The sequence below is a fragment of the Vanessa cardui genome, chromosome 10 (genome assembly GCF_905220365.1).
Source record: "Vanessa cardui chromosome 10, ilVanCard2.1, whole genome shotgun sequence".
NCBI lineage: Eukaryota > Metazoa > Arthropoda > Insecta > Lepidoptera > Nymphalidae > Vanessa > Vanessa cardui.
In genome coordinates, this window is record NC_061132.1 from 11,567,220 (window position 1) to 11,593,868 (window position 26,649).

General features: G+C 34.3%; 1 protein-coding gene across 1 annotated transcript in view; it reads left to right on the plus strand.

The window, feature by feature from the left end:
- Positions 1-9,495: 9,495 nt before the first annotated feature.
- LOC124532762 (fatty acid synthase-like) overlaps positions 9,496-26,649 on the plus strand; it is a 43,990-nt gene continuing 26,836 nt past the window's right edge. Inside the window, exons 1-10 of the mRNA XM_047107823.1 lie at positions 9,496-9,520; positions 9,639-9,791; positions 12,370-12,562; positions 13,886-14,006; positions 17,224-17,427; positions 20,360-20,476; positions 20,938-21,101; positions 23,196-23,338; positions 24,398-24,601; positions 25,917-26,106. Of these exons, the coding sequence (XP_046963779.1) occupies positions 9,639-9,791; positions 12,370-12,562; positions 13,886-14,006; positions 17,224-17,427; positions 20,360-20,476; positions 20,938-21,101; positions 23,196-23,338; positions 24,398-24,601; positions 25,917-26,106 (1,489 nt within the window). The 5' untranslated portion in view covers positions 9,496-9,520. The remainder of the gene's footprint in view (positions 9,521-9,638; positions 9,792-12,369; positions 12,563-13,885; positions 14,007-17,223; positions 17,428-20,359; positions 20,477-20,937; positions 21,102-23,195; positions 23,339-24,397; positions 24,602-25,916; positions 26,107-26,649) is intronic.

Genomic DNA, 26,649 nt, shown 5'->3' on the forward strand with positions numbered 1-26,649 from the left:
TTTAAAAAAAACCGCATCAAAATCCGTTGCGTAGATTTAAAGATACAGGGAAAGAGAAAGCGACTTTGTTTTATACTATGTAGTGATGGAACTCTTATACGGCTCGCAGTTAGGGTGCGATATGGGGCAGAATTTCTTACTATCTTTAATCAAATTTTGTGTATGTGATGTGATGTCATATGATGTACGAAATATAGTTGGTCTTTTTCAAAGTTTTTTTGCTGAGTTCGATTACAGCTCTTTCGAGGGATCCTTGTAGTTTACGCCGCGTGACGTATTAAATCCGCATTTTCGAAAGTCTATTTTTGCTTTATTCGCAAGTTTCCTTTGAAATTGTCCTCGAAGTAGTTTCTGACTCATATAAACGGAACGTTTAATCTATCCATATTAAAAAAAATTAGTTAGTCAACATCAGCTTCGATTCGATCGATTAACGATTATATCATGTAGTTATAATTATTGTTATATTTGGAGTCGGTGTCAGCCAATAAAACCCTACAGTATATCTATCAAAAAACAATACGAGAATACTTTGACAAATATGTTTTTTACAAATTACCTTTTACACAATAATATACTGGATCAATCAAGGGGCTCGTATCGCTTCTTTCTTTTGATTGTTGGGGCAAGGGCACCGTGGCTGACACCGGCTCCAAATATACCAATAACTATAACTACATGATATAATCGTTAATCGACTTTTAAGTAGTCTAATATTTTTCATTTCATTTAACTTAGGAAGACTCTAAAAAATATGTTGAATACGCAATTATTTTTATTACTTTTTCGTGCATATTCATTTGTTTTAAAATAGTGTTTTGTTTGAAGTCGGTTTTTCTTTTTGTTAAAATTTTATAAATTGTATTAAGGAGACATGTGTAACACATTTATTGACTGTCGAAACCCTACTCATATTAGCGACTTGATATCAGAAATATTGAATTCCATGATATTTTACATGAAAAGCTATAACAAAACCATAGGGATCAACAGAAGCCATGCTTCGCGATTGTATCATGTTTCCTAACATGATTAAGTTTAAAACTACGAGTGAGCTGGTGTACCAGAAATGAGATATGAAAGGCACATTGGTAATATGAGGAAAATAATTTTTTCACCGTATGGGTCACTGAGGATCAACCAGTGGTCCAAATAATACAATATGACGTAAAGATGACTATGATGACTATGACGTAAAACGTATCTATTCACAAAAATAATCTATATATATGATATTTTATGAATAAATGATTTTTATTTGAACTGCATTGTTGGTTCAATATTTATTTATTATATTTTTTATAATTTGTTATTAATATCATTTGTTAACAAGTTAAGTCATTTCTGGTTAATATAGTCATCCCTGGAGTATTCTCTAGCTGTAGACCTGCATAGGCGAACCGTCAGGGCGTCGAGCCTGCGAAAGCGATCCCGCGGCGCCCACCAAAAAGACGTAAAGGGTACCGCTAGTTTTTAGTGGGAATTTCGGTGTACAGGCGAGCACTCGCTCGGGGGGAGTCCCGGTGGTCCAGGGGACCGGGGAGTCCCACATGGTCACTCTTGCATATCGGAATAGAAGCAAAACGTATGATTATAATCTGCATATAATTCCACTCAAATAACTTTTCAAGTTAAATGATGATGTAAAAATAAATGACGCACCAATGGTAACGGCTAGTTCTGAAAGGGAGCTCTGTACTGAAGCTGAAACGCTCGTAGGTTCCGTAGACGCGTCGTTAGCGACTGACTTTACGCATGGTTTCTTAAAAGCAAACACTTCACGGCATTTTATGTTTACATTTAATATATCTATGAAACAGAAAACGTAACGTATATTACAGTTGAAACTTCTAGTGAGATAATACTAGTTGAAACATTTTTCTTAATAATAAAAATATATTGTTTTAAGAATTTCCAACAAGAGATAGATACTTACGTCACATTCTATCGGGAAATAAGGTTTTGAAATGTATGCGCTCTTTCAATTAAGGTAAACTATATTAACTAAGTGGCTGATTTACAAATCTGCCGCTAGTAGGCCATTCAATTTCTGCAGCCCCTACTGTTTTTTGCAACATTTATGATTTGTTCTATCGTCCTCATTACATCGGTTTTTTCCCGTTACTAATAACGTGAAAATAATTACAAAACTAGGTGATATTTATGTCAGTTACTAGATTATTTTTCCAACGGATTATACGGACTACGGACGTAATTTTTATACATTTAATTATAAGTTTTTTTTTTATTTCTGTAAGATAATAAAAAAAATTGGGCTAAATTTGCCGCCCCTCTAAAACTGCCGCCCTAGGCTCCAGCCCACTTAGCCTATTGGTAAATCCGCCATTGACTAAACTAAACTTAAAAAATAATTAATTAAATAAAGGAACTAACTTTACAAAAAACTTTTTCAAATTGTATTTTAATCATCAATAAAAAAATCATATTATTTTTATATTAAGCACCAGATAAGAACCAAGTTACTTTAATTATGTAAAACATGTAACAGACAGTAAAATAAACTAACCACTGTTTAGAATAATGAAATAAAATGACGTAACTTTTAATTATGACTAATGTACTCAACAGACGCGCTAAAAAAAAATTAAACAATTTGTTATTTCACTACACGCAGATATTTTTAACTTTAATGTTTGGTAACCCAAATCGTTAGTTGAAAAAATAATATACTTAATGACTTTGAATACATATACAATAATTAATATATACAACATAACTATGTATTATGAGACAACATTTCTTGTAAAATCTTTTTTGAATAAAGTGTATTTTGATTTTGATTAAGAGTCCCGATACAATAAAGAGAGGCAAGAAAGAGTGAGGCAAAGGTCATAGGTTAAGGGTAATTCTAATGTAAGCCAGTACATAGAATAACCTTTCAATCCTGAGGTTAAAATAAAATCCAATTGACTTCCATTAAATCAGTGACCGCCATTTTGTATTTATAATTTTGCGCGGGAAAACAACTTGTATTATTTTTAAAGCCACAAAATGACGTTCTGAAATTAATTACACTTTTATACAATCGCATATAATACCATTATATTAGCTTATTAAATACATAATTATATTATAAATTTAATTATATAAATAAGTATTTCTAACACGTAAAATAATTTTATTCAAACATCGTTTCAAATGACAAGTGAGATTCACAGATAATAAATACAAAAAGATTAACAATCAAAATAATATTTTTTGTTTCAATTTCTTTTTCCTTATTATTGTGACCTTGCATTTGAAGTTACCTCGAGTACATTTACACGAATAAATTTACAAATTTAAAATAACTTAAGGCGTACTTTTCGACCTTATTCGTTTGTGTATTATGAATCTATATCGATAAATATGTTGTGCGGTGTTCTTTTTTATGGTATAGGTTGGCGGACGAGCGTATGGGCCACCTGATGGTAAGTGGTCACCATCACCCATTGACAATGACGCTGTAAGAAATATTAACTATTCTTTACATCATCAATGTCCCAACAACCTTGGGCAATAAGATGTTATATCCCTTGTGCCTGTAGTTACACTGGCTCATTCACCCTTCAAACCGGAACACAACAATACTGAGTACTGTTGTTTGGCGGTAGAATAACTGATGAGTGGGTGGTACCTACCCAGACGGGCTTGCATGAAGCCCTACCACCAAGTAAAAAAGTTTTCGATAAATCTGTCATCTGTCTTTGAGGACCTAAGTGTAATTCAGAATGATTTTCGGCGATATATCGTTGGCATTGCGATTTGCACAACGACGTTAACAATTGTTCAATAAAGTTACAAAATAATTCTCTTTCCCTTCGAAAACTTACTTAGTGATCCAATGTTAAAATTCTTATGACATATAAAGTAAAGTCTGTTAATTAGCCACTGCTGAGCTAAGGTCTCCTCTCCCATTAAGGAGAGGGTTTGGAACATATTCCACCACTCTGTTCCAATGCGGGTTGGCGGAATGCACATGTGGCAAAATTTCGATGAAATTAGACACATGCAAGTTTCCTCACGATGTTTGAGGCTCATGATGTAATGTTGTGACATATATCTTAGAATAAAAGGTAAAGTAAAATTCAGAGGGTAAATTAAGTTTTTATTTATGTTACTTCCAGTTTCATATATTTTTAAATGAGGAATGAAAAATTTCAATATGTCCGGTAACTTAAAAGAAGCAATTTCTAATGTATCCACGCTTTAATTCGATTAAAGAAAGTTGTGGAAACAAATACAATTTGATTGATTATGGCAATTAAAATTCTGAAACAAGGATTAATTCGTTTAACATATTTTCCAGAGTTTTAATTTTCATATAACGTGATAGGTACACATATTGTGGAACTCATACTAATAATCTTTTTATTTCTCAACAGCTAATTATTGTTTCTTTTTTTTTAATTTAAGCTAAAAATTGTACTTGGTACGAATACTTAGTGAAAATAATTATCTGTTGTCAATTTTTTTATGTATAATCTTTTTGAAAAACGAATATGTGATCGGTGTCAAGTTTGGTTTCATTTTTTTAATATTAAAATAATACTTTTAAAGAAACAAGATTATTCTGCCTAAAAAAGTGAAAAATCATCGTCAAGTATAGTGATTATATAAGGATTCTATTTCCCAAATCAGCTAAGACATTTAAATGTTACGTTGGAACAAATAAACTAACATACAGCCTTAAATCATTACACATCTTATTGGACAGTCGTGTAAATAAGAATGTAAAAATATGACCAGTGCATGTCTAGAATAAAATAAATTGTATTTAATATTTAAAATATATATAAACATTTAAATTTCTATATAAATGAATAATAATTTATTCTTCATTTAGATTGTATTCAAATTGTTTTTATTGTTAGATTACAATAAATGGAGTGCACTTGAATAATTATCTCGTAGGGATTTATTTTCGTAAACAAATTACGAAAAATAATGTTGAATGTATAGGATATAGAAAACAAAATGCACCTTAGTTATCATACCTACATTAAGAACTTGAACACTTGAACACTTGAAGACTTCCAGGCAGGATAAATTACATACATATATAATTGTAACTAACTAACATGACAATTTTTAAATGTTGAAAAAGAGTAACTGTCTTTCTTACCGGTTCTTCTCGGTAGAATCTACTTTCAGAACCAGTGGTAGCTTCACTTAAAACAGTTGATAAATGACGATTCAAAAGTGCTTGTAAAAGCCTACTCGATTACAGTCTATTTTGATTCTTGATACCTAATACTTCGTTATTTATACCTAAACCAATACAAAAGCGTAATTTTAAGGGTTGATTGGTTGGTATTTGGTATAAAAGTAAAAGTAGCCTATTTTCATGTAGTTCAACCTTTATCCATACCAAATTTTACTAATTTTGGTACGGTGTTTCGAGCAACAGAGAGATAGAGTTTCACATGTTTCTGCCAGCTCCTGCGGTACCTAGAGGAGAATCAGCTGATTAGTGACCGCCAGTACAGTTTCCGTCGGGGTCGCTCAGCCGGTGATCTTCTAGTTTACCTTACTCACAGGTGGGCTGAAGCAGTTGAGAGCAAGGGGGAGGCATTAGCAGCCAGCTTGGACATAGCGAAGGCCTTCGATCGTGTATGGCACAAAGCGCTTCTTTCGAAGCTTCCTTCCTATGGGCTTCCCGGGAAATTATGCAATTGGATTACCAGCTTTTTGGCAGATCGGAGCATCAAGGTCGTTGTCGACGGTGCATGCTCTGACTTAAAATTCGTCAATGCTGGTATTCCACAAGGCTGCGTTCTATCACCCACTCTGTTTCTTCTGCATATCAATGATTTGTTGCAAATCGGGAACATTCATTGCTATGCAGACGACAGTACCGTTGACACCTTATACACCGGCCGCGCTAATATTTCTCGGGAAAACGTCGAAGAAAACCGGAACAAACTTGTGTCTGAAATCGAGTCTTCGTTAAACGAAGTCTCGAACTGGGGCCGGCTAAATTTATTTTTTTTTTTTTTTTTTATTTATAATTCTTTATTGCACACCACAAACAGAAACAAAAAAGAAAGTAACATAAAATTAATAAAATACAAAAAGAAGGATTAAAAAAAAAAAACAAAACAAAAGAAGTACATTAAAAGTGTTGTACAATGGGCGGACTTATGGCTTTTTAGCCATCTCTTCCAGACAACCCAATCAAAGGGAGAATCCAAAACCATCGGCGTAGGCGGTGCAGTCATAAACTTACATACAAATAGTTACACACTAATACTTATACTTCTTATATATATATATATAAATATATATACATATATATTATATATAAATAATATATATCTCTATCATACACTAATACATACTTAAGATAATAAAATGATATAAAAATACATAAAATTACATAATAAATGTTATATAAAATAATTAATTAAAGTCGTCTGAATTATTATTTAGGTAATAGTTTTTAACGGCTCTTTTAAAAACTGAAATAGATGGAGCCTTTTTAATGTTTACTGGAAGGGCATTCCATAACCTTATGGCCTGTACAGTAAACGATTTGTTTAGAAATTTAGTTTTGTGTACAGGCATTTTAAGTGTTAGGTACCGCTTAGATCTTAAAGACAAAGGATCACCAAGAAATTCAAATTTATCTTTTAAATATGTAGGAAAACTATAGTTAAATAGCGCACAGTACAGAAGAGAAAGAATATGTAAGTTCCGGCGAAGACGTATAGGAAGCCACTTGAGTTTTGAACGATATTCGGAGACATGGTCATATTTTCGTAGGCAAAATATGAATCGAATAGCAATATTTTGAAGTCGCTCAAGTTTATTCAGTTGGTCCTCGGTGAGATCAGGATAGCTTGCATCTGCGTAATCTAGAATTGATAAAAGGAGAGAGTTTGCTAGCATAATTTTGGTAGGAATTGGAAGTACAGATTGGAGTCGTCGCAATGAGCTCAACGCAGCGAATATTTTCCTACTGACCTCTTTTATTTGTACTGACCATGATAGCGTCTGGTCTAAATACACACCGAGATCTCTAACGTTAGAGTAGTAGGCTATTGTAGTACCTCTGTATTCCACAGATGGTAAATTTAATAATTTAATAATCATGCCTGGACTACCAATTATGATTGCCTGCGATTTACTTGGATTGATGTTAAGTCCGTATCGCTTGCTCCACTCAGAGATTGAAACAAGATCGTCATTAATAGCATCAATCGCTGCAGGAAGATCTTGAAGTGATGCATGTCGATAAATCTGGATATCGTCTGCATACATATGGTAGAGAGAAGAAATGCTTGAAGTGATAGAATTAATAAAAATTGAAAAGAGTAAAGGAGATAAGACGCCACCTTGAGGAACCCCTGCCTGAACATCACACCATGAGGAGAAAGACTCATTATGGCGAATACGATGTCGTCGGCCTTTGAGGTAACTTTGAAACCAATCTACCACTGATGGAGATATGTTAATAGAACTTAACAAACTCAAAAGGATGTCATGATCAACACAATTAAATGCGTTGCTAAAATCCAATAAAATTAAAATTGTGAGTTGTTTATTATCCATGGCTGCACGAATGTCATCAGTAACCTTCACCAGAGCAGAGACCGTACTATGACCCGCGCGGAAGCCCGATTGGAGAGAGTTGAGGATGGAGTGATCGTTAAGGAAAGTGTTTATTTGTTGAAAAACTATTTTTTCTAAAATTTTGGAAAGAAATGGAAGAATGGAAATCGGTCTGTAATCGGAGTTGTTAATAGGATTAGGTTTTTTGGGAAGTGGTATGATATGAGCACCTTTCCAAGCATCAGGGAATGTGCTACGGGTGATGGAGTAATTTAGGATGTGCACTAAAGTAGGAGCAATAATGTCAAGGTTTAGTCAGTTAAATTTAGTCCATTTCAACCCCAAAAAGACGCAAGTTTGCGCGTTAACCGCTAAAAAAACACCATTTGTCGTATCTCCACGATTTGAGAACATTCCGATAGCCGCTACAGGTAGTATCGGAATACTTGGCGTTGATATTTCGTGCCTCGTTCAGTTCCGCGGTCAATTGGAAGGCAAAGCCAAATTGGCTTCAAAAAAGCTGGGCGTGCTCAGCAAGGCGAGAAAGTATTTCACGTCGGCCCATCGCCTAAAACTTTACAAGGCGCAAATTCGGCCTCACATGTTGTACTGCTCTCACCTCTGGGCGGGTGCTCCCCAGTACCAGCTCCTTCCATTTGACCGCATCCAACGTAGAGCAGCTCGAGTTATCGACGATCAAGCCCTTTCCGATCTCCTTGATCCTTTGGCTTTGCGTAGAGATGTCGGATCACTCTGCATCTTCTACCGAATTTTTCACGGGGAATGTTCCGAGGAATTGTTCGGGTTAATCCCGGCTGCTGAATTTCACCTTCAGACATCTCGTCAAAATTCTAAGTTTCACCCGCACCATCTTGATGTCCGAAAATCCACAACAGCGCGATTTCTTAGACATTTTCTGCCTCGCACAACCACTCTGTGGAACCAGCTTTCGCCGGCGGTTTTTCCGAACCGATACGACATGGGAACCTTCAAAAAAAGAGGCTACTCCTTTCTCAAAGGCCGGCAACGCACCTGCAAGCCCCCTGGTGTTGCAGATGTCCATGGGCGGTGGTAGTCACTTTCCATCAGGTGAGCCTCCTGCTCGTTTGCCACCTATTCCATAAAAAAAAAAACATTTATAATCAACCCAAACTTAATATTATTAGTGTGAAAGTAACTCTGTCTGTCTGTCGCTCCTTCACGACCAAACCGCTGAACCGAATTAGATGAAATTTCTTGTGAAGCAAGCTTGAACCCCAAGGAAGGATATAGGCTTTTTTTCGGACACATGACAACCAAAACTACTAGAATTATATATTGAGAGAGTAGTATTAGTACGAAGCATGTAATGTCTTGCGTTTTTTCTTGGTGGTTGGGCTTTGTGCAAGCCTCTTTGGGTAGGTAAGACCCAATAACTGTACTCAGTATTGTTGTGTTCCGGTTTGAAGGGTGAGTGAGCCAGTGTAACTACAGGCACAAGGGACATAACATCTTATTTCCCAAGGTTGGTGGCACATTGACGATGTTAGGAATAGTTAATATTTCTTACAGCGTCATTGTCTATGGGTGATGGTAACCACTTACTATCAGGTGGCCCATATGCTCGTCCGCCAACCTATACCTTAAAAAAGGGATAGATTATATGTTGTGACGGCGGCATGTCCTCGTACCTTACTATTTCATACTCACTACTATAGAATAGTAAATTACAAGGACGTATTCTCTTTGACTAAAAACCTACAAGAGCGTTAATATATAAAATTAAACATTTAAATTAATTTCAATAGAAATCAATATGGGCCATAGTGCAAGTATTTAAAAGTCAAATTCAGGCAATATTTGTCCCGTCAGACCTTTTTCTTCGTAAATTTCGTTCACTTATTATATTTTTGCAAATATTAAGTAAAGAGTCGATAGAAATTGTAAATCTTTGGATCAGAAGCTCGATAGCCGCTTCGACTAAAGGGTGTGTTGGACTTAAAAATATTCGATAATATACCCAAAGTATATATACACGTGGATAATATATTTATGTAGTAATATAGTTATATATTACTAATTTAATATGTTTTGTTTTAAACCAGATGGCACCAACTTTCGTATCAGAGGACAGACTGACGTCGGGTCACCGGCTGTCTCATCCAAAGCCTGGAGATGAAGTCCTCATCACCGGCATTTCAGGCAGCTTCCCCGATTCGGACTCGGTTGTTCATTTACAAGAAAATTTGTTCAATAAGGTATCGTTATGCATTATTTTAATTGTTACTTAGGACTTTTAATCTTCGTGTAAATTTTGGATATTTGGAAAGTCCAAGCACCATAGTTCCAATTAGTCACTGAAAACTGTAGTAATACATCCATGTCACTCTAAATGGTGATATGCGGTTCACAAAGCCATGCATGGCAACCAAGTTGAGATTGGCTGAAGCCAATGGGAGACCAGCCAACATTGCAGGATCTCTGGTATTGCACATGTGTGTTCATACACACACATAGACGCATTCTACTTTATCTAACTCTCATAATCTGATGGACAAAAGAGTTCAAACGTCTGACCGACGGCTTTATGTGCAGTCTCAGGTATGGGTACACATTTCCAACTTCCAGATTCCAAGTTCATAGTTCGGTTTAAAATCGCTGTTGGAGGAGTGGAGATGGCCCAGAGGTTAGAACGCGTGCATCTTAACCGATGATTGCAGGTTCAAACCCAGGCAAGCACCACTACATATATGTGCTAAATCTGTGTTTATTTTCATCTCGTGCTCGGTGGTGAAGGAAAACATCGTTAGGAAACCTGCATGTGTCTAATTTCATTTATTCTGCCACATGTGAATTCCACCAAACCCCATTGGAACAGCGTGGTGGAATATGTTCCAAACCCTCTCCTTAATGGGAGAGGAGGCTTTAATCCAGCAATGGAAAATTTACAGGCTGTTACTTTATTTCACTTTGCTTTTGTAGTTGTGGTAGTGACATCTTAGTTATGAAGGTCGGTGGTGCATTGTTTAAGTTTAGGCTATGAACTGACATGAGGCTATGAGCGTTTACTTTACATTCTTAGTAAATTTTTTGATTATATTTACTCGTGACTAATAAGTTGCTGACCGTTTAGCATTCGTTTGTAAATTCATATTCAGGTTTAAACAAACTGAACCGTCTTAGTTCCTTCTTGAAATTGTCATGAGCGTCGTGAAAGGAGTCTGTGCTAATGTTGTCTTAAATTTTCGCGATTATTACACATTTAAATAAAACTAATTATAACGGATGAATCGCGTATATTAATTATTTTTATTTTTAAACATCCCGACGTTTCGAGCACTTTGCAGTGTTCGTGGTCACGGGTAGACTAAGATGACATTTGTCTATTTGAAGAACAAAGGAAATATTATTAACAACTACCGCCAACGATTTCTCAATTGATGTCTTGAGTAACGTTCCGGTTGCACGCAGAAGGCACTAACTGTATCTTTAGGTCTTGCAGTCTGTTGGATTTGGGATTTTAAATTTTTAATAAGTGGATCCCAGGTGTTAGAAAGTCTCCAACCATCTTCTCTATTGAAGTTCGGATGTTTTTGAATTTCAATAGCCTCGCGTATCATTCTAGGAATGAATCTGTGTTCTCTAGCGAGGATCTGTGGTTTATCAAATCGGATAAAATGGTTAGGTTTATCCAGAGCATGTTCACAGACTGCAGACTTTGAAGAACGCCTATTTTTGACATCTCCTATATGTTCCTTGACCCTGGTACCGATGCTTCTCTTTGTTTGGCCTATGTAAGATAAACCACACTCACATTCGAGTTTATATACTCCTGCAGTTTGTAAAGGGATATTACTCTTGATAGGTCTCAAGAACTGGCTCACTTTCTTATGAGGCTTGTAAACGGTTTTAATCGAAGCTCGCTTCAAGATGTTGCCAATCCTGTCTGTAACTCCTTTCACATACGGTAGAAATGCAGGTTGTCGCTCAACTGTGGGTGGCTTGGTACGGCTTCTGCGATGCTGGCGAGGCACGGGCAGCTTGTTCTGGTGGAGTGCAAGCTTGACCTGACGTAGCTCGTCCTCTAGGTGTTCAGCATCGCAGAGATGGTGGGCTCTCTGAAACGTCGGGATGTTTAAAAATAAAAATAATTAATATACGCGATTCATCCGTTATAATTAGTTTTATTTAAAAGTCTGTGCTAAATTTGGTATCATGCGAACTTATATCTTTGGAGATCTTGTGATTAGGCAGTCAGTGGTTATTACCACTGTAGTACAGATAGGAATGACAACATAATAAAAAATAAAGTCGCTTTTTCTGTCCCTATATCCCTTTGTATGCTTAAATCTTTAAAACTACTCAACGGATTTTGATGCGAGTTTATTTTAAAAGATAGTGTGATTCATGGAAAATATAGTAAAGAAACACTGATAATTTTTAAAGTTTGTAATGTGATGACGTAAACAAATTTTGTAGTATATTTGTTACCAGTATTGCATCCGTGCGAAGCCGGGGCGGGTAGCTAGTTGCAATAATAGTTTTAAAATAAATTTTATATGTATAATAAATAACTTGCTAAAAAGGCTTTAACGAATATTACATACATAATAAATTTATCACAAAATTGAAATATAAATATGGTTCATTTCAGGATTTACTCAAAATAATCTTACATATATCTTTAATGTGAAATTTAGATTATAATAGTCTTCTTGAGCTGAGATGGCAAAGTAATTAAAAAGAAATTCAACGACTTTAATTGATTATTGATTAGTGATCGCCACGTCTTCAAATATTGCTTACAAATATTGATTGTTTGGTAATTGTTCTCAGGTGGACCTCATATCAGCGGACAGTCGCCGTTGGAAGTTGAACCACCCCGAGATCCCGCAGCGTACGGGGAAAATCAACAACATTAACAAATTTGATGCGTCCTTCTTTGACATACATTATAAACAGGCACACACCATAGATCCTATGTGCAGAGTCCTTATGGAGAAAACGTACGAAGCTATTATCGATGCAGGTATCTAAATTTTAGACATTGTACAAGCCACATTTCTGTAGGTTCAAACCCGCATTTCATAATCTTCTATTTACCCTGTAGTATCATCAAGTGATCAATAAGGTACTAGGGAAGTGCTTTCCACAGTTCACAATTATGACATATTTTATTCTATACTGTATATACCCAAGCGCGAATATCAGTCAGAGTCAGGAATCTGGTCTGATTCAGCGAGGTTCCATTCCCGGCCCAGTCAATGTAAAAACAGTTCATAAAATTTCTATGTTGTCTTGGGTCTGGGTGTTTGTGGGACCGTCGCGCGTCGTTACTTTTGATTTTTGACATTGGGATCAGAGTAAAGTGTTTCATATTTTTTTATTTACTTAAAGCTATTCTTAGCCGAAGCGAAGTTACGTCGAATAATATGAAATCATCAATAAAAATAAAAAAGTTTCGATGTTATTGTAATATCATAATTCATTGTATCTGTGCGTTATATATGTGCCTCTATATATGGCCAGAGTGAGCCCAATCTGTTCAGATTCCTAGAGAATACAATGTAAACATGTTAATGCTATTTATAGTATTAGGTCAAAATGTCAATATTCGTACTTGAATAGGCCTATACAATGATCATTTTCAATGCTGCTAGTTATTAAATTTTGACAACCTCCATGGTCGAGTGGTGTGTACACTGGTTTTCATGGGTACGCCACTCTGAAGTCCCGGGTTCGATTCCTGGCCGAGTCGATGTAGATTACCATTAGTTTTCTATGTTGTCTTGGGTCTGGGTGTTTGTGGTACCGTCGTTACTTCTGATTTCCATAACACAAGTGCTTCAGCTACTTACTTTGGGATCAGAGTAACGTATGTGATGTTGTCTCATATTTATTTATTGTTTATTTATTAAAATTTATAATTTCAAACAATTAAAATTCGATAGATATCACTACTATCAAGTAAAACTGCGTCGTAATTTTTGACAATTAGTGCAAATGAATCCAAAATATTCGAATTTACTTATAAAAACATTTTTACTTGACCCTGTATTTTTTCTAGTGGTTTAGTGTAATAATGTTTAAGACAGTTAATTTGTCTACACTAAAATTATTATACTGCTCTTAAAGATATTAACTTCTGAGTGGTCTTGGTAGTCATGAAGTGGTAGCTACTACTGTTGATGTTACTGTTTTCTGGCTGCTACGACGCCTCACTCTTCTTAATGATGAGTTTATCACAGATATAATTTGGTGAATCCACAGAATATGCATCTAATTTGAAGGTTGAAGCGTTTCATGGAGTCCAGCTACTAAGTCGTATCCTGACAATAGTATTTGTTCTCAGGTTTCAATCCAAAGGAACTGCGCAATACCAGAACCGGTGTGTTTATCGGTGCATGCTTCTCAGAATGCGAAAAGACCTGGTTCTACGAAAAAATGCACGTGAATACATACGCCATTACTGGGTAAGTTGATGTAATTTTCAAAAAACATTGTAGAGAGAGAAATGCAAATGGTGAAAACAAATATGGCGCTACAGCTCTGTCCGATTATCTCTTTTCCGTTCTCTATTTGTACCTTTTAATACTGGTTGTATTTGAAGCATCAATAATAATTCCGTTTCTATAATAAAATTAAGCAGACATTTTTAACTTTGCTCTTTCGTAAATTCAAATCGCAAAATGTAAAAAAAAAAATTGGTAAAAAAACAAGATATTGTAGATGATAAAATAGCGTGGAGTTAATACCTGTTGACTTCAAGCAGGATATATTACATACGAATATAATTGTATTTAACTTATTTTTATTTATTTATTTATTTCTTTTTATAATAAAACATACACATTAATATATTTTACAAGCCATTAAACCATTTTCTGGTTTGTATTGGCTAAGAAAAGTATTCGCATATACTATTTATTAAAACTAAACAATACAGGCTGTTCCCAAATGTCTCATTTAATTATATATATTTTTTTATTTATATACATACCATATACACATACATATACATACACATACACACATATACATGTATATACACATATTTTTACATATATATACATACATTAGTATATTATAATTTTTGATAAATATATTTTTTTAGGACATTTTTGATATTTTTTTCTGTAATTTTTTCTCTAATATTTTTTAATTTTAACTAACATGACTAATGACTGTATTATTTAAATGTTGAAAAAGAGTAACTTAGAATCTAAACTAAAATACCGAACCGGTGGTAGCTTCACTTAATTGTAAAATAACTATTCAAAAGTTCTTGTCAAAGCTTACTTGAATACAGTTGATTTTGATTTTGATATTTGAAAGATATTTAAAATTCCATGTACTCTCATATACGGATTATGAAATCAAATCTTTTTTTATGTATTTTATTCGTGCCAATAGGTCACAGATTATTTATCAAATGTCACGTGCGATGGAGATTACACGGGGAGATTGAACACGGTCGGATTGCGAGCTCAATTTAATTTTGAGCGTAATAGTAAATTATTTTTAAACCTAAAACAATACACGCATAAATAATGAAATAAGTATACATTGTTATCATTCTAATATAAATGAAATTTAAATCCTGTCATAATAATGAAATTTTAAATATGGAGGGTAGATCAAATTATAAACGAATGGAATGTAACATGGAGGCTTTCCAATATTAATTCTCTTCTAGGATATAGGTTACCTCCTACAGTAATAAATTATTAATAAATAATTAGGTAGTTTAGATGTTACTGTAATAACATAATTAATTTAGTCCGGAAAAAAGTAAAGCTGTGTCAATATAGATATAGATACATATATAAAAATCCAGTGTCACAATGTATGTTCCCAGTGAACTCTTCACCAACTCAACCGATATTGATGAAATTTGGCATTTATGTTTAATTTGGTCCAACTTAAGAGATAGGATAGTTTTCATTTCGATTAATGGCCTCAATGATTTATAAATAACAATAAACTGATTATCAAAGTTGATTGTTGTTATTAATTGTAAGTTACGAAAATTTCGAACAGATGGCGCCTCACATAGGATTTATTACAGAAATCTGTCAGACCGTTTATCATTAACTTATCATAGATGGCGCTACCGTTGAATTTTAGATTTCATTTTCCACTAAACGTGGTGCTGGCCATTTTTTGATCGATACTCTCTGTGACATCGCTTTTTCTGTATCATTTTTCATTTTATTTTCATTTGTTGTATATTATTTTGGATATCTATATAGCTACTAATTTACAGTTACATAATGCAGTTAAATATAAGAACAACAAAATAAGAGTACAAGGAATTTATTCACATAAAATTTTCAGTAAAATGCCCCCAAAAAAATCTAACAACAATGCCCGTAGCAAAAATGCTTCTTTCTGGCATTTCAAATGATTCAAAATTATTTTTGCGTAAGACACGAAAGTTTATTTCTTGCTTTCAAATGACATCATTTGGAGCATCAAAAATTTGCGATCTCTCAACTGATGGTCGTAATTTTGAAACAACATTTAAAATACAAGGACAAGTGTACCATAAAATGGGGTCATTGATGCCAATGCCAAATGAAGATCCAAAATTTCTCCAAATATATTTTATGGGCAGTTGTGAAGAACGTGTGACAACGCGATGCCAATATAATTTTATTGAACAAGCAGAAGAGAGATCAATTGTAGTATCGTTAGAATTTTTTTTTGAGAACCGTAATCATCTGATTCAATTGTTTAAAAGAGTATTACCACAATTAAAAGGTGACAATTATCAAATCGTCATTAAAGCAGACAAAGTAACATCGGGAGGACACGCTGGCAGGTTCAATGCGCCAACTGTAGATGAAGTTGCGATTATTGTGGTCGGTGATCCAGTTGACAACAGATCTATAAAAATTGCCCGCCGAGATAATACTGTGAGTAGAATTTCAGATATACACCGTTCGTACGACGCACTCCAGTACCCATTGATATTCTGGCAAGGACAAGACGAATATCACATCAATATCAAACAGCGTGATCCAATTAATGGTAATGAATTAAATAAAAAAGTTAGTTCAATGAATTAATACGCGCATCGATTAATGATTAGACATAATCAGGACAACTATATTCTTCGATATCGTCAGTTGTATCATCAATACGTCGTGGATATGTTTGCTAAAATTAAAAGTGAACGCTTGCGATTCATTCGGTTTAACCAAGTTAAATTACGATCAGAGGATTACATCCACTTACGAGATGCTGTTGTTGGAAACAACGATGGAAACTTAAACACCAATGAAATCGGCAGTGCGTTTATATTACCTTCAAGCTACATACGTGTAGGAAGACCATCAAGTTTATTTGTGCTAACAAAAGACAGGTTGACCAAAAATATTGTACATCGACTGGCGCTTCAGTAAACTTTAATGTGACTTATTTTAATTAAAGGTTATCAGAGTATTTATAAACAAAATGATATTAAAAATGCTATGTTAATTTGTGTTAAATTTTGTCTTTTAAATCCTTCCTTAATCACTCAGCCACAGCAACGCGTGGCCGGGTCTGCTAGTAGATACATATAATACAGGCTCAAGGAAAAGGCTTTATTCTTGTATCTGTAATTGTACTATAACACACAACCTTCAAAAAATATCATAAATATTGGTTTTATTGGCTTCTTAATATAATTACCATTATTTTCAGCTGTTCCCGATCCATGTTAGCTAACCGCATCTCCCACTGGCTTGGAGTCACTGGCCCTTCCTACAGCGTGGATACAGCTTGCTCCAGTTCCCTGTATGCCTTGGAACACGCCTTCCGAGCTATACGTGATGGTCATTGTGACGCTGCTATCGTTGGAGGAACGAATTTATGCCTTCATCCGAGTGTCTCTTGGCATTTCTTCAAGTAAGGAAATAATTTTTTTATGGTGTAGGTTGGTGGGCGAGTATATGGGCCACCTGATGATAAGTGGTCACCACCACCCATAGACAAAGACGTTGTAAGAAATATTAACTATTCCTTTCATCGTCAATGTGCCATCAATCTTGGCAACTAAGATGTTATGTCCCTTGTGCTTGTAGTTACACTGACTCACTCACCCTTCAAACCGGAACACAACAATACTGTGTACTGTTGTTTGACGGTAGAATAACTGATGAGTGGGTGGTGCCTACCCAGATGGGCTTGTACAAAGCCCTACAACCATATAATTGTTATATAAAACTTAAAATGTCGATTTTGTATTGGTTTACGGTTTTAATAGAAGCCAGATCTCATAGAATAACACATTCTGATATATTAATATTTCCATCATGTTTTTAATCTACGTTGGCTTCAAATCACTAGAAACTATTCAAACAGCTGGGTTATTCTGTAATAAGAAACTCGAATCTCGCCGGAGCATACGATCGAAAAATGTCAGAATGTGGTGGTAGTATTTAATTTGACCATTTAAACCATTTAAAAACTATTTACTTTGCTACACACATACATTAAATAGATTATACAGGAAAAAATAAATAAATTTAAAGAACACAGTGTAGGTAGCAAGGGGTTCATCTTAGTATAAGCTGTGCTAATGCACGGCACTGATTTTCAGATGGCCCCTGACTATTGGGTAAACATAAACACATGCGCGCACACGAAAATAAATAAATGAAGTTATAGGAACAAAAACTAAAACTAAAAAGCCCTTATACTAAAAAAAAAAAAACATATCACACAAAAAGAAAAACATCACAAGGAACTTAGAGAAAAGATAGACAGACAGACAGACTTAGACATAAGACATTAAAATTGAATATGATTAATACTAAGTCTATGAGGTAGTATGACTAACACTATATTTGGAGTTTAAAAATAATACCGTCAAGTGTTTTTTCCAAGTCGCCTGGGACGTACTATTACGCAGAGGAGGGGGTAAGTCGTTCCATATCTTGGTGGCAGAGTATTTAAACCCTCCCTTATATTGAGCCGATCTGTGAGCTGGTACCACTAATTTATTTGCTTCTCTCCTACGGGTACATTTCTGCTGCACGTCTCTAACCCAGTCCAGCTTAGCGTACAGGTATGTCGGCCTTTTCTTAAAAATAACTTTATGAACTAGACACGCGAGATGTATTTTTCTTCGAGCTTCCATTTTTAATGTGTCTGTATCGTTAAGAAACGGCGTGATGTGAGCTCGCTTTGGGACAGGGTAACAGAAACGAACGCACGCATTTTGAACTATCTGTATGGCCTTTTTGGTTTTTTCATACAATCGTGGCCCGTATACTGTGTCACAATAGTTAAACTGAGACAGTACAATGGATTCGACAAGTATTTTCCTAATGGTTTGTGAAAGATATTTTCTAATATTATATAATGTTTTTAAACGATAAAAGGCATTCCTTATTTTACAATTTATATGTTCTACGAACCTGAGTTCATTATCCATAACTAAACCTAAATTAACAGCACTGTCCACCCTTTGCAAGACCTAACCGTGAACTTTAATATGAACCGATTGTGATATTACTTTGTTGCGCTGTATTTTGGTACCCAATAACATGTATTTTGTTTTACTTGCATTTAATATTAATGAGTGTTTATTTGCCCAGTCTGAGATATTTTTCAAATCTTCATTAATGAGATCAATTAAGGTTTTCGCGTATTCGGGTTTGAAGGAGTAATATATCTGCGTGTCATCTGCGTACAAGTGTGTTTTACAGTATTTTATGTGTTTGGGGTGATCTGCCGTAAAAAGGATAAATAAAATGGGACTTAAAATTGATCCTTGGGGGGTTCCTTTAGTAACATTTTTGCGATCTGAGTGTAATGATTCTCCCTGTTCGGTCGTGATTTCTACATATTGACTTCGGTTAGTCAGGTAAGAACGGAACCAATGACAAGCCTCATCCGAAATACCATAATATGAGAGTTTTGCTATGAGTAAGTCGATATTTAAACAGTCAAAAGCTCTCGAGAAGTCCAATAAAACAAGTGCGCTACACATACCAGAATCCGTTGCAGTCACGATTTCGTCACTGACATGTGCAAGAGCTGTCGCAGTGCTAAAACCACTTCGGAACCCTGACTGTATTTCAGGCAGGATACCTGTAGCATCTAAGTATTTAGTGAGCTGATTACAAACCACTCTTTCCACAATTTTCGATAAAACAGGCAAAATACTAATCGGCCTCAGATTCTTAAAATCTTCATCTTTTGCACTTTTAGGAATTTTCCAACTATCCGGGAATTTATTTGATTTATTACCATCAATAAGTAAGTGTAATGCTTCTATGTTGAATTAAGGAATTTGAGTTTGATAAACTCAAAGTTTGAAATATTTGTATGATTTATAGAATACACGTATCAAAATAGCGTAACTGTACGTCGATTGTCAACGTTTTACGAATGAGATAGGAAATTAAATCTTACAGAATCGCACTGTATGTAGATATTTAAAAAAAAAACAATACATTGAGACAACATCACATACATTACTCTGATCCCAATGTAAGTAACTAAAGAACTTGTGTTATGGAAAATCAGAATTAACTACGGTACCACAAACACCCTAATCCGAGACAACGTAGAAAACTAATTATTATCTACATCGACCCGGTCGGGACCTCGAGAAAAAACCGGTGTTCACACCACTCGACCGCGGACGTCGTCGATATTATTTATAATAGACACTTCCAATACTTTTTCGAAAAGGACACTGTATTACTATAAAATAACTAAATTAAAGTGAGTGTACAAATGTTTGCGGGTAGAAGACGCATAGCTTTTTCGATCACGCTGTCCCAACGCGCTTTGGTAAACTCATACTCAAATTCGGAATATTTTACAGATTGGGTGTATTATCACCTGATGGCAGATGCAAGAGTTTCGATAACAATGCAAATGGTTACGTACGTTCTGAAGCAATTGCTGCTTGTTTTCTACAAAAGGCCAAAGATTCTAGAAGGTAATAAAATAATTCATAGTTGCTGATATAGAAACCTTTATGACTTTATATTTAAGACTCATTTTCTCTCCTCTTCATTCATTTTTCATTACTCAAAGTGGACATATGTGGTGTATTATTAACTTTGTATAAGCGTTCATCGTACACAATTGGAATAGCTAAAGGTTTTTAATACATAGGCAACTAGCCTATAAAAGGTCTATAGGTTAGTTGCCTATAAACTAGGTTTACTTTCCCAAAACCAGATAATCTATTTGTAAAATTCATATAAGACTACATTTATTCAATCTACTTTATTAAGTTCGTAAGGCAGATGGGCTACTTTAGCACTTAGCATCATTAGCCGTCCAATATAACTTAAATATGCCAGCAACCTATGAAACTATGATGTTTAGTCTCTAGTGCCTGTAACACTGGCTGACACAAAAGTTCAATTAAATAGACCAAACATAATTTCTCAGAGTTTACGCTCAAGTCCTCCACGCTAAGACCAACTGTGATGGATACAAAGAGCAAGGTATCACCTACCCAGCTGGTGACATCCAGAAGTTACTTCTCAGCGAGTTTTACGAAGAGTGTTCCATTCCACCCAGCACTCTTGAATTTGTAGAAGCTCATGGAACAGGTATGTGAAATGAGTGTTATTTGACTCGCAGAAACGATAAGATTGAAAAGCATTATTTTCGGAAATAAATATAATGGAGATTCCCTGTTTTTAATAATAAGTAATAATGTCGACCGAACTATAACTATTAATAATATTAATATAGCATTTATTTCATTTAAGAAATTCAACCCATCAACCATTTTTGGTCAACAAGTGCCTTTTTATTGGTCTTTCCTTTCTCCAGACATTTATAGAATATATAAAATTATATAGATGATAAAGAAGCGTTGAGTTAATACCTGTTGACTTCCAAGCAGGATATATTATTTTAAATTGTATTTAACTAAGATAACTTTGTATTTTTTAATTGTTAAAAAAGAGTAACTACTGATTTTCTTGCCGGTTCTTCTCGGTAGAATCTACCTTCCGAACCGATGGTAGCTTCACTTAATTGTAAAATGACGATTCAAAAAAACCTACTTGAATAAAGTTTATTTTGATTTGATTTGATATAGCAATATAATTGTCACTACTGGGCTAAGAAGCCTCTCCCTTTGAGGAGAGGGTTTGGAGCTTATTCTAATACGTTGCTCCAATGCTGGTTGGTGGAATCGCATGAGGCAGAAATCATTTTGAATACAGCCATTTGGTTTAATTTAGTTTGATTTTAATAGTAATAGCTTAATATCTATTAATAATATAATAAATATTTAGAAGGTTAAATGAATAATCTTAATGAATATTCAATTTAGTTCCTTAAATTTTCAACGTCAAGACCTAATAATAGTTTTTAAGAATGCTATGAATGTATGAGAGCTTTTATTCGTTTAGATTCGTAGATTGTGCGTTGTATATTTATGGGTTGAGTCATTTTTCGAAATTCATGGATTCGTTAGTTGTATTGTATGTTTGATGTTAAACAGCGTTCGAATTTCAAAATGAGTAAATGGAAGCACGAAACTTTATTCTAAATATCTTCTAATCTAAGTAAAACATTCAAAATATCAATAAATACAATAATGATCTTATGACATACGCATGTCAAATGCCTACAATAACTCCACAAATAAGCTGGACTTAAATGTACTTTTTCCTAAATACATTTATCTATTTATTTGAAACACCATCGGCATATTCACAAACACTTATGTAAAAAAGTACACGGATCAGTGCAGTGTGATACACCACTACAGGCATTTACAGCACTGTTGAATTAAATATAAAGCAATACACTCTTAAATAATATTAAAAAGTTAAATAATATTAAAAACTTAAGCTAGAACATACATAAGTTTAAAGGTTTAACAAAATGAATAATTATAAGCCTCTAAAAATAAATTTTAAAAATAAAAGTATACTTTAATTGCATTATTAGACTTATACCTTTAATACAGAGATTAATGCTATTATTGTAATAACATAATGCGTAACTCTGGGTTAACAATGTACAAAGAGTATTTCGTCGTCATCATGATTTTATAATATTAATATAATAAAGAACACTAACACATATTGAAGATTAAAGTGACCTTATAAATTATTATAAACCTTACCAAGTCTCCTAATGCAATAACATAAAAATTTCTGATAGTGTTTATTTGTTTTTAGATTGAATTCGAAATAATGATAGCTTACACCCCAACTCAATATATATAGCACCAAATATAATTAAATATCTTAGCATGATAACTCTACAAAAAAAAAAGACTTCTAAAGTATAAAAAGTAGCAATTACCGTATCTGGTTGGCATTTATTTACGAATATCATTTTCCTCGAAACTAGTCATCATTTTTACACAATTTAGATTATTTATGACACTAGTCCGGTATAAACGGACTTCCAACAAAAATAAAATGGATTTCGTACATCCGGAATCTATTCTTCTAAATATCAAATTACTTAATAAAAATGTACAAACATTAGTATCGAGAATCCCCTTCTATTTTGGAATCATTCAAAAAAAATTCAAGAATAAAAAATTAAATATGCACAAAGTTATACAAATTAACAGTCTAAGTAATTATACCATATTTGTTTTTGGAGCTATCTACTAAGTTAATTAAGATTGTACCGAGTTTTATATGCAAATCAATAACTATATTTTCCACCAGGTACAAGAGTAGGAGATCCAGAAGAACTCAAGGCTATCAATGAAATATTCTGTACTGGACGATCTGAACCTCTTATGATCGGTTCCATTAAGTCTAATCTGGGACACAGTGAACCTGCATCAGGACTTTGCTCTGTGGCAAAGGTAAAAAAAATCAGTCCTGTAATTTTATACTGTATACAACAACAATTTGACGACCTCCATGGTCGAGTGGTGTGTACACCGGTTTTCATGGGTATGCCACTCTGAGGTCCCGGGTTCGATTCCCGGCCGAGTCGATGTAGATTACCATTAGTTTTCTATGTTGTCTTGGGTCTGGGTGTTTGTGGTACCGTCGTTACTTCTGATTTCCATAACACAAGTGCTTCAGCTACTTACATTGGGATCAGAGTAATGTATGTGATGTTGTCTCATATTTATTTATATTTAATAACAGCCTGTACATTTCCCACTGCTGGGCTAAGGCCTCCTCTCCCTTTGAGGAGAAGGTTTGTAACATATTCCACACGCTGTTCCAATTCGCCGGTGGAATACACATGTGGCAGAATTTCTACGAAATTAGGCACATATAAGTTACCTCAAGATGTTTTCTTCACCGCCGAGCACGAGATGAATTTATAAACACAAAATATGTATTATAAATTTATAAGCACGTGAATATTCAGTGGTGCTTGCCTAGGTTTGAACAAGCAATCATCGCTTAAGATGCACGCGTTCTAGCCACTGAGGCATCTCGGTTTAGTATAGTAAAAGTATTATTATGTAAATTTACATTTTGCGCTACTATGAATGAAGACCCTATTTTTAATGCTCAACTAGCATTTTTATTTCCTCCTCCAATTATGCTTAAAGCTTATGCAAATTTATGGATAGTTCCATTAATAAAACTTTTAAACAGCTTTCCTTCTAGTATACTGTGAGCTTACAGAATCAACAACCATTTATCTGTAAATATATTTAAAATATCTTGTGAGAAAATCAATATGTAATTTTATATTGTTAACAAGAATTTAATTATTAACTATCGCGCCATAAATATTCGGTTTTTTTTTTCGTTTGCAAACCTGCTGCGAATATTTTAGTAAAAAAATTAATATTTAAACCATTTAGCTCAAATTCAATTATTCTGATCCGATATCAATCTGATCCGATTTTGTTTTAATTATATTTTAATTAATATTTAATACGACAATATTATTTTAGCTCTGCATCGCTTATAGGACGGGCTATATTCCCCCAAATCTAAATTATAATATTCCAAGGGAGGGTATCTTACCACTTAAGGAGGGTAAACTCAAGGTGGTGACGGAAAAACAGCCTTGGGGTAGGGGGATGTCTGGTATCAACAGCTTCGGTTTTGGGGGTGCCAACGCTCACGTCTTGCTCAAGAATTATGCACGAGAAAAGGTATGTTTACAAGTCTGTTTTTTTTATTCCATTTTCACAAATCTGTTTTTATTAAGCATCTTTCCTATGCTTTAGACTTTTCAAGATATTTTCTACATTTTTTTCTTGGTTAAGATATAATAATGTCAACTGTCTTAAGATATAGGGAAGATATATATTTTTTATTAGAAAGAAAGAAATGTTTATTAGGACAAAGTGCATAATAAACACACATAATAAAAGAATGAATATAAAAAAAATAAAACAAAAAGAAAAAAAAAAGAAAAACAACAATAATAAAAACATATTAACCAACTATTCAAGAATTATACAGTAACTAGTTTTAGTTCATATTTGTATATACATTCAAATATATAAATATATTATTCATAATATATAAATATTTAAGCATTTAATGTTGTTAATTCTTACTATTACTATTCACTAACTACAATACTATTAATACAAAAGAACCAGCTTCCAAGTTGGGTTCCAAGAACCCAACGCTGATTTTCAATGGCACCCTGTGTGGTTGTGACGGGCTGTGATAATATATGAATATTAATAATTCATTATTATATTTCTCCTAACTAAAATGTGAGTTAACCAATGTAACTACGGGCACAACGGACGTAATATGATAGTTATACATACCATTAGCGACCCGCCCCGGCTAGGTACGGGTGCAATACTGATAGTCAACATACTACAGAATTTGTTTGCTTACGACATCTCATTATAAACTTCTACAATTATACGTTTTGGCATGTGTACCGTATATACATTCATGTCCACGTAGTAGAAAAATTACAAACAGACGACGACGTCCGCGTGGTGTGGGAAATTTGCATAACGCAACGCAGCATACACCCGATCAAGTATCAGTATAAGCTGACCCCCAATTCATATCGACAACCATATCAGAAAGAGCTCAAATTAAGTTGGGCGTTTATATTTCCAAAAGTTTGTATTATTTGCGTATAAAAAGTAGCCTAAGTTACGCCTTAGTACATAACCAACCCGCCAATGAAAGTCCTGTTCAAATCGGCCCAACCGTTCCAGAGATTACCCGGAACAAACAGACAGACAGACAGACAGACAAAAATTCTAAAAATGTGTTTTGGTATGTGTACCATATATAAAGACAAATGCATGTAGCAGAAAGCGGTTATTTTAATATTACAAACAGACACTCCGATTTTATTTATTTTATGGATAATACTAAAATTATATAATTTTTATTTTCCACATTCTGTTGACAGTTCTGTTTGAGCACGAATATTAGAAGTCTCTTATTCTCATTATAATCTGTATAATTAAAATTTATAACATTTAGGTCAACAATGGAATACCATCAGATGATCTACCTAGATTGGTCTGCGTATCAGGTCGCACTGAAGCAGCAGTGGCTAGGATCTTAGATGACCTTGAGTCGAGAACAGTTGACGCTGAACTTGTTAGACTTTTACACGCTATACATAATGAGGACATCACAGGCCATTGTGCCAGAGGGTACACATTGTTAGGTAAGAATCTCACTATCTAGTTAGTATAAATAGTTCTTATTTCAAGCCGTTCAATATTTGGATTAAATGCATTCTTGGTGAATCATAAATAACTTGTGCTTCTCGTAAAGCTACATGGTTAGTATTTTGTCGGAATATCCGCCTACAATCAATCCTATATTCATTCCTAAAACAAGTCTTCGGGTAAGCCTCACAAGAGTGCCAAGCCTTACAATGTTTATATGTAGTTACCCTATCCAATGCGTGGCAGTTAAATGTGTGGTTCTGTTGTCACATCTTCATAGGTAGAGGCTGCCTTAGAAGCAGTCCGTAAATAAAAGGTAAGTAAGATGGTATGTAACACCGGCCAAATTAGGCAACTCGTTTTTAAGCATTATCTTTCATTTATCCTAACACGAGGTAAATTCATTAACAGAGAAGTAAAGGGCAAAAATATATGTAGGTATATGTTTATAGGTATAATGATTATATTTGAGAGGTGTTGCATATACCGAATTGATTTCTTCAAAACTTCCATAAAAGGTACTCCATTAAAGTAGCCAC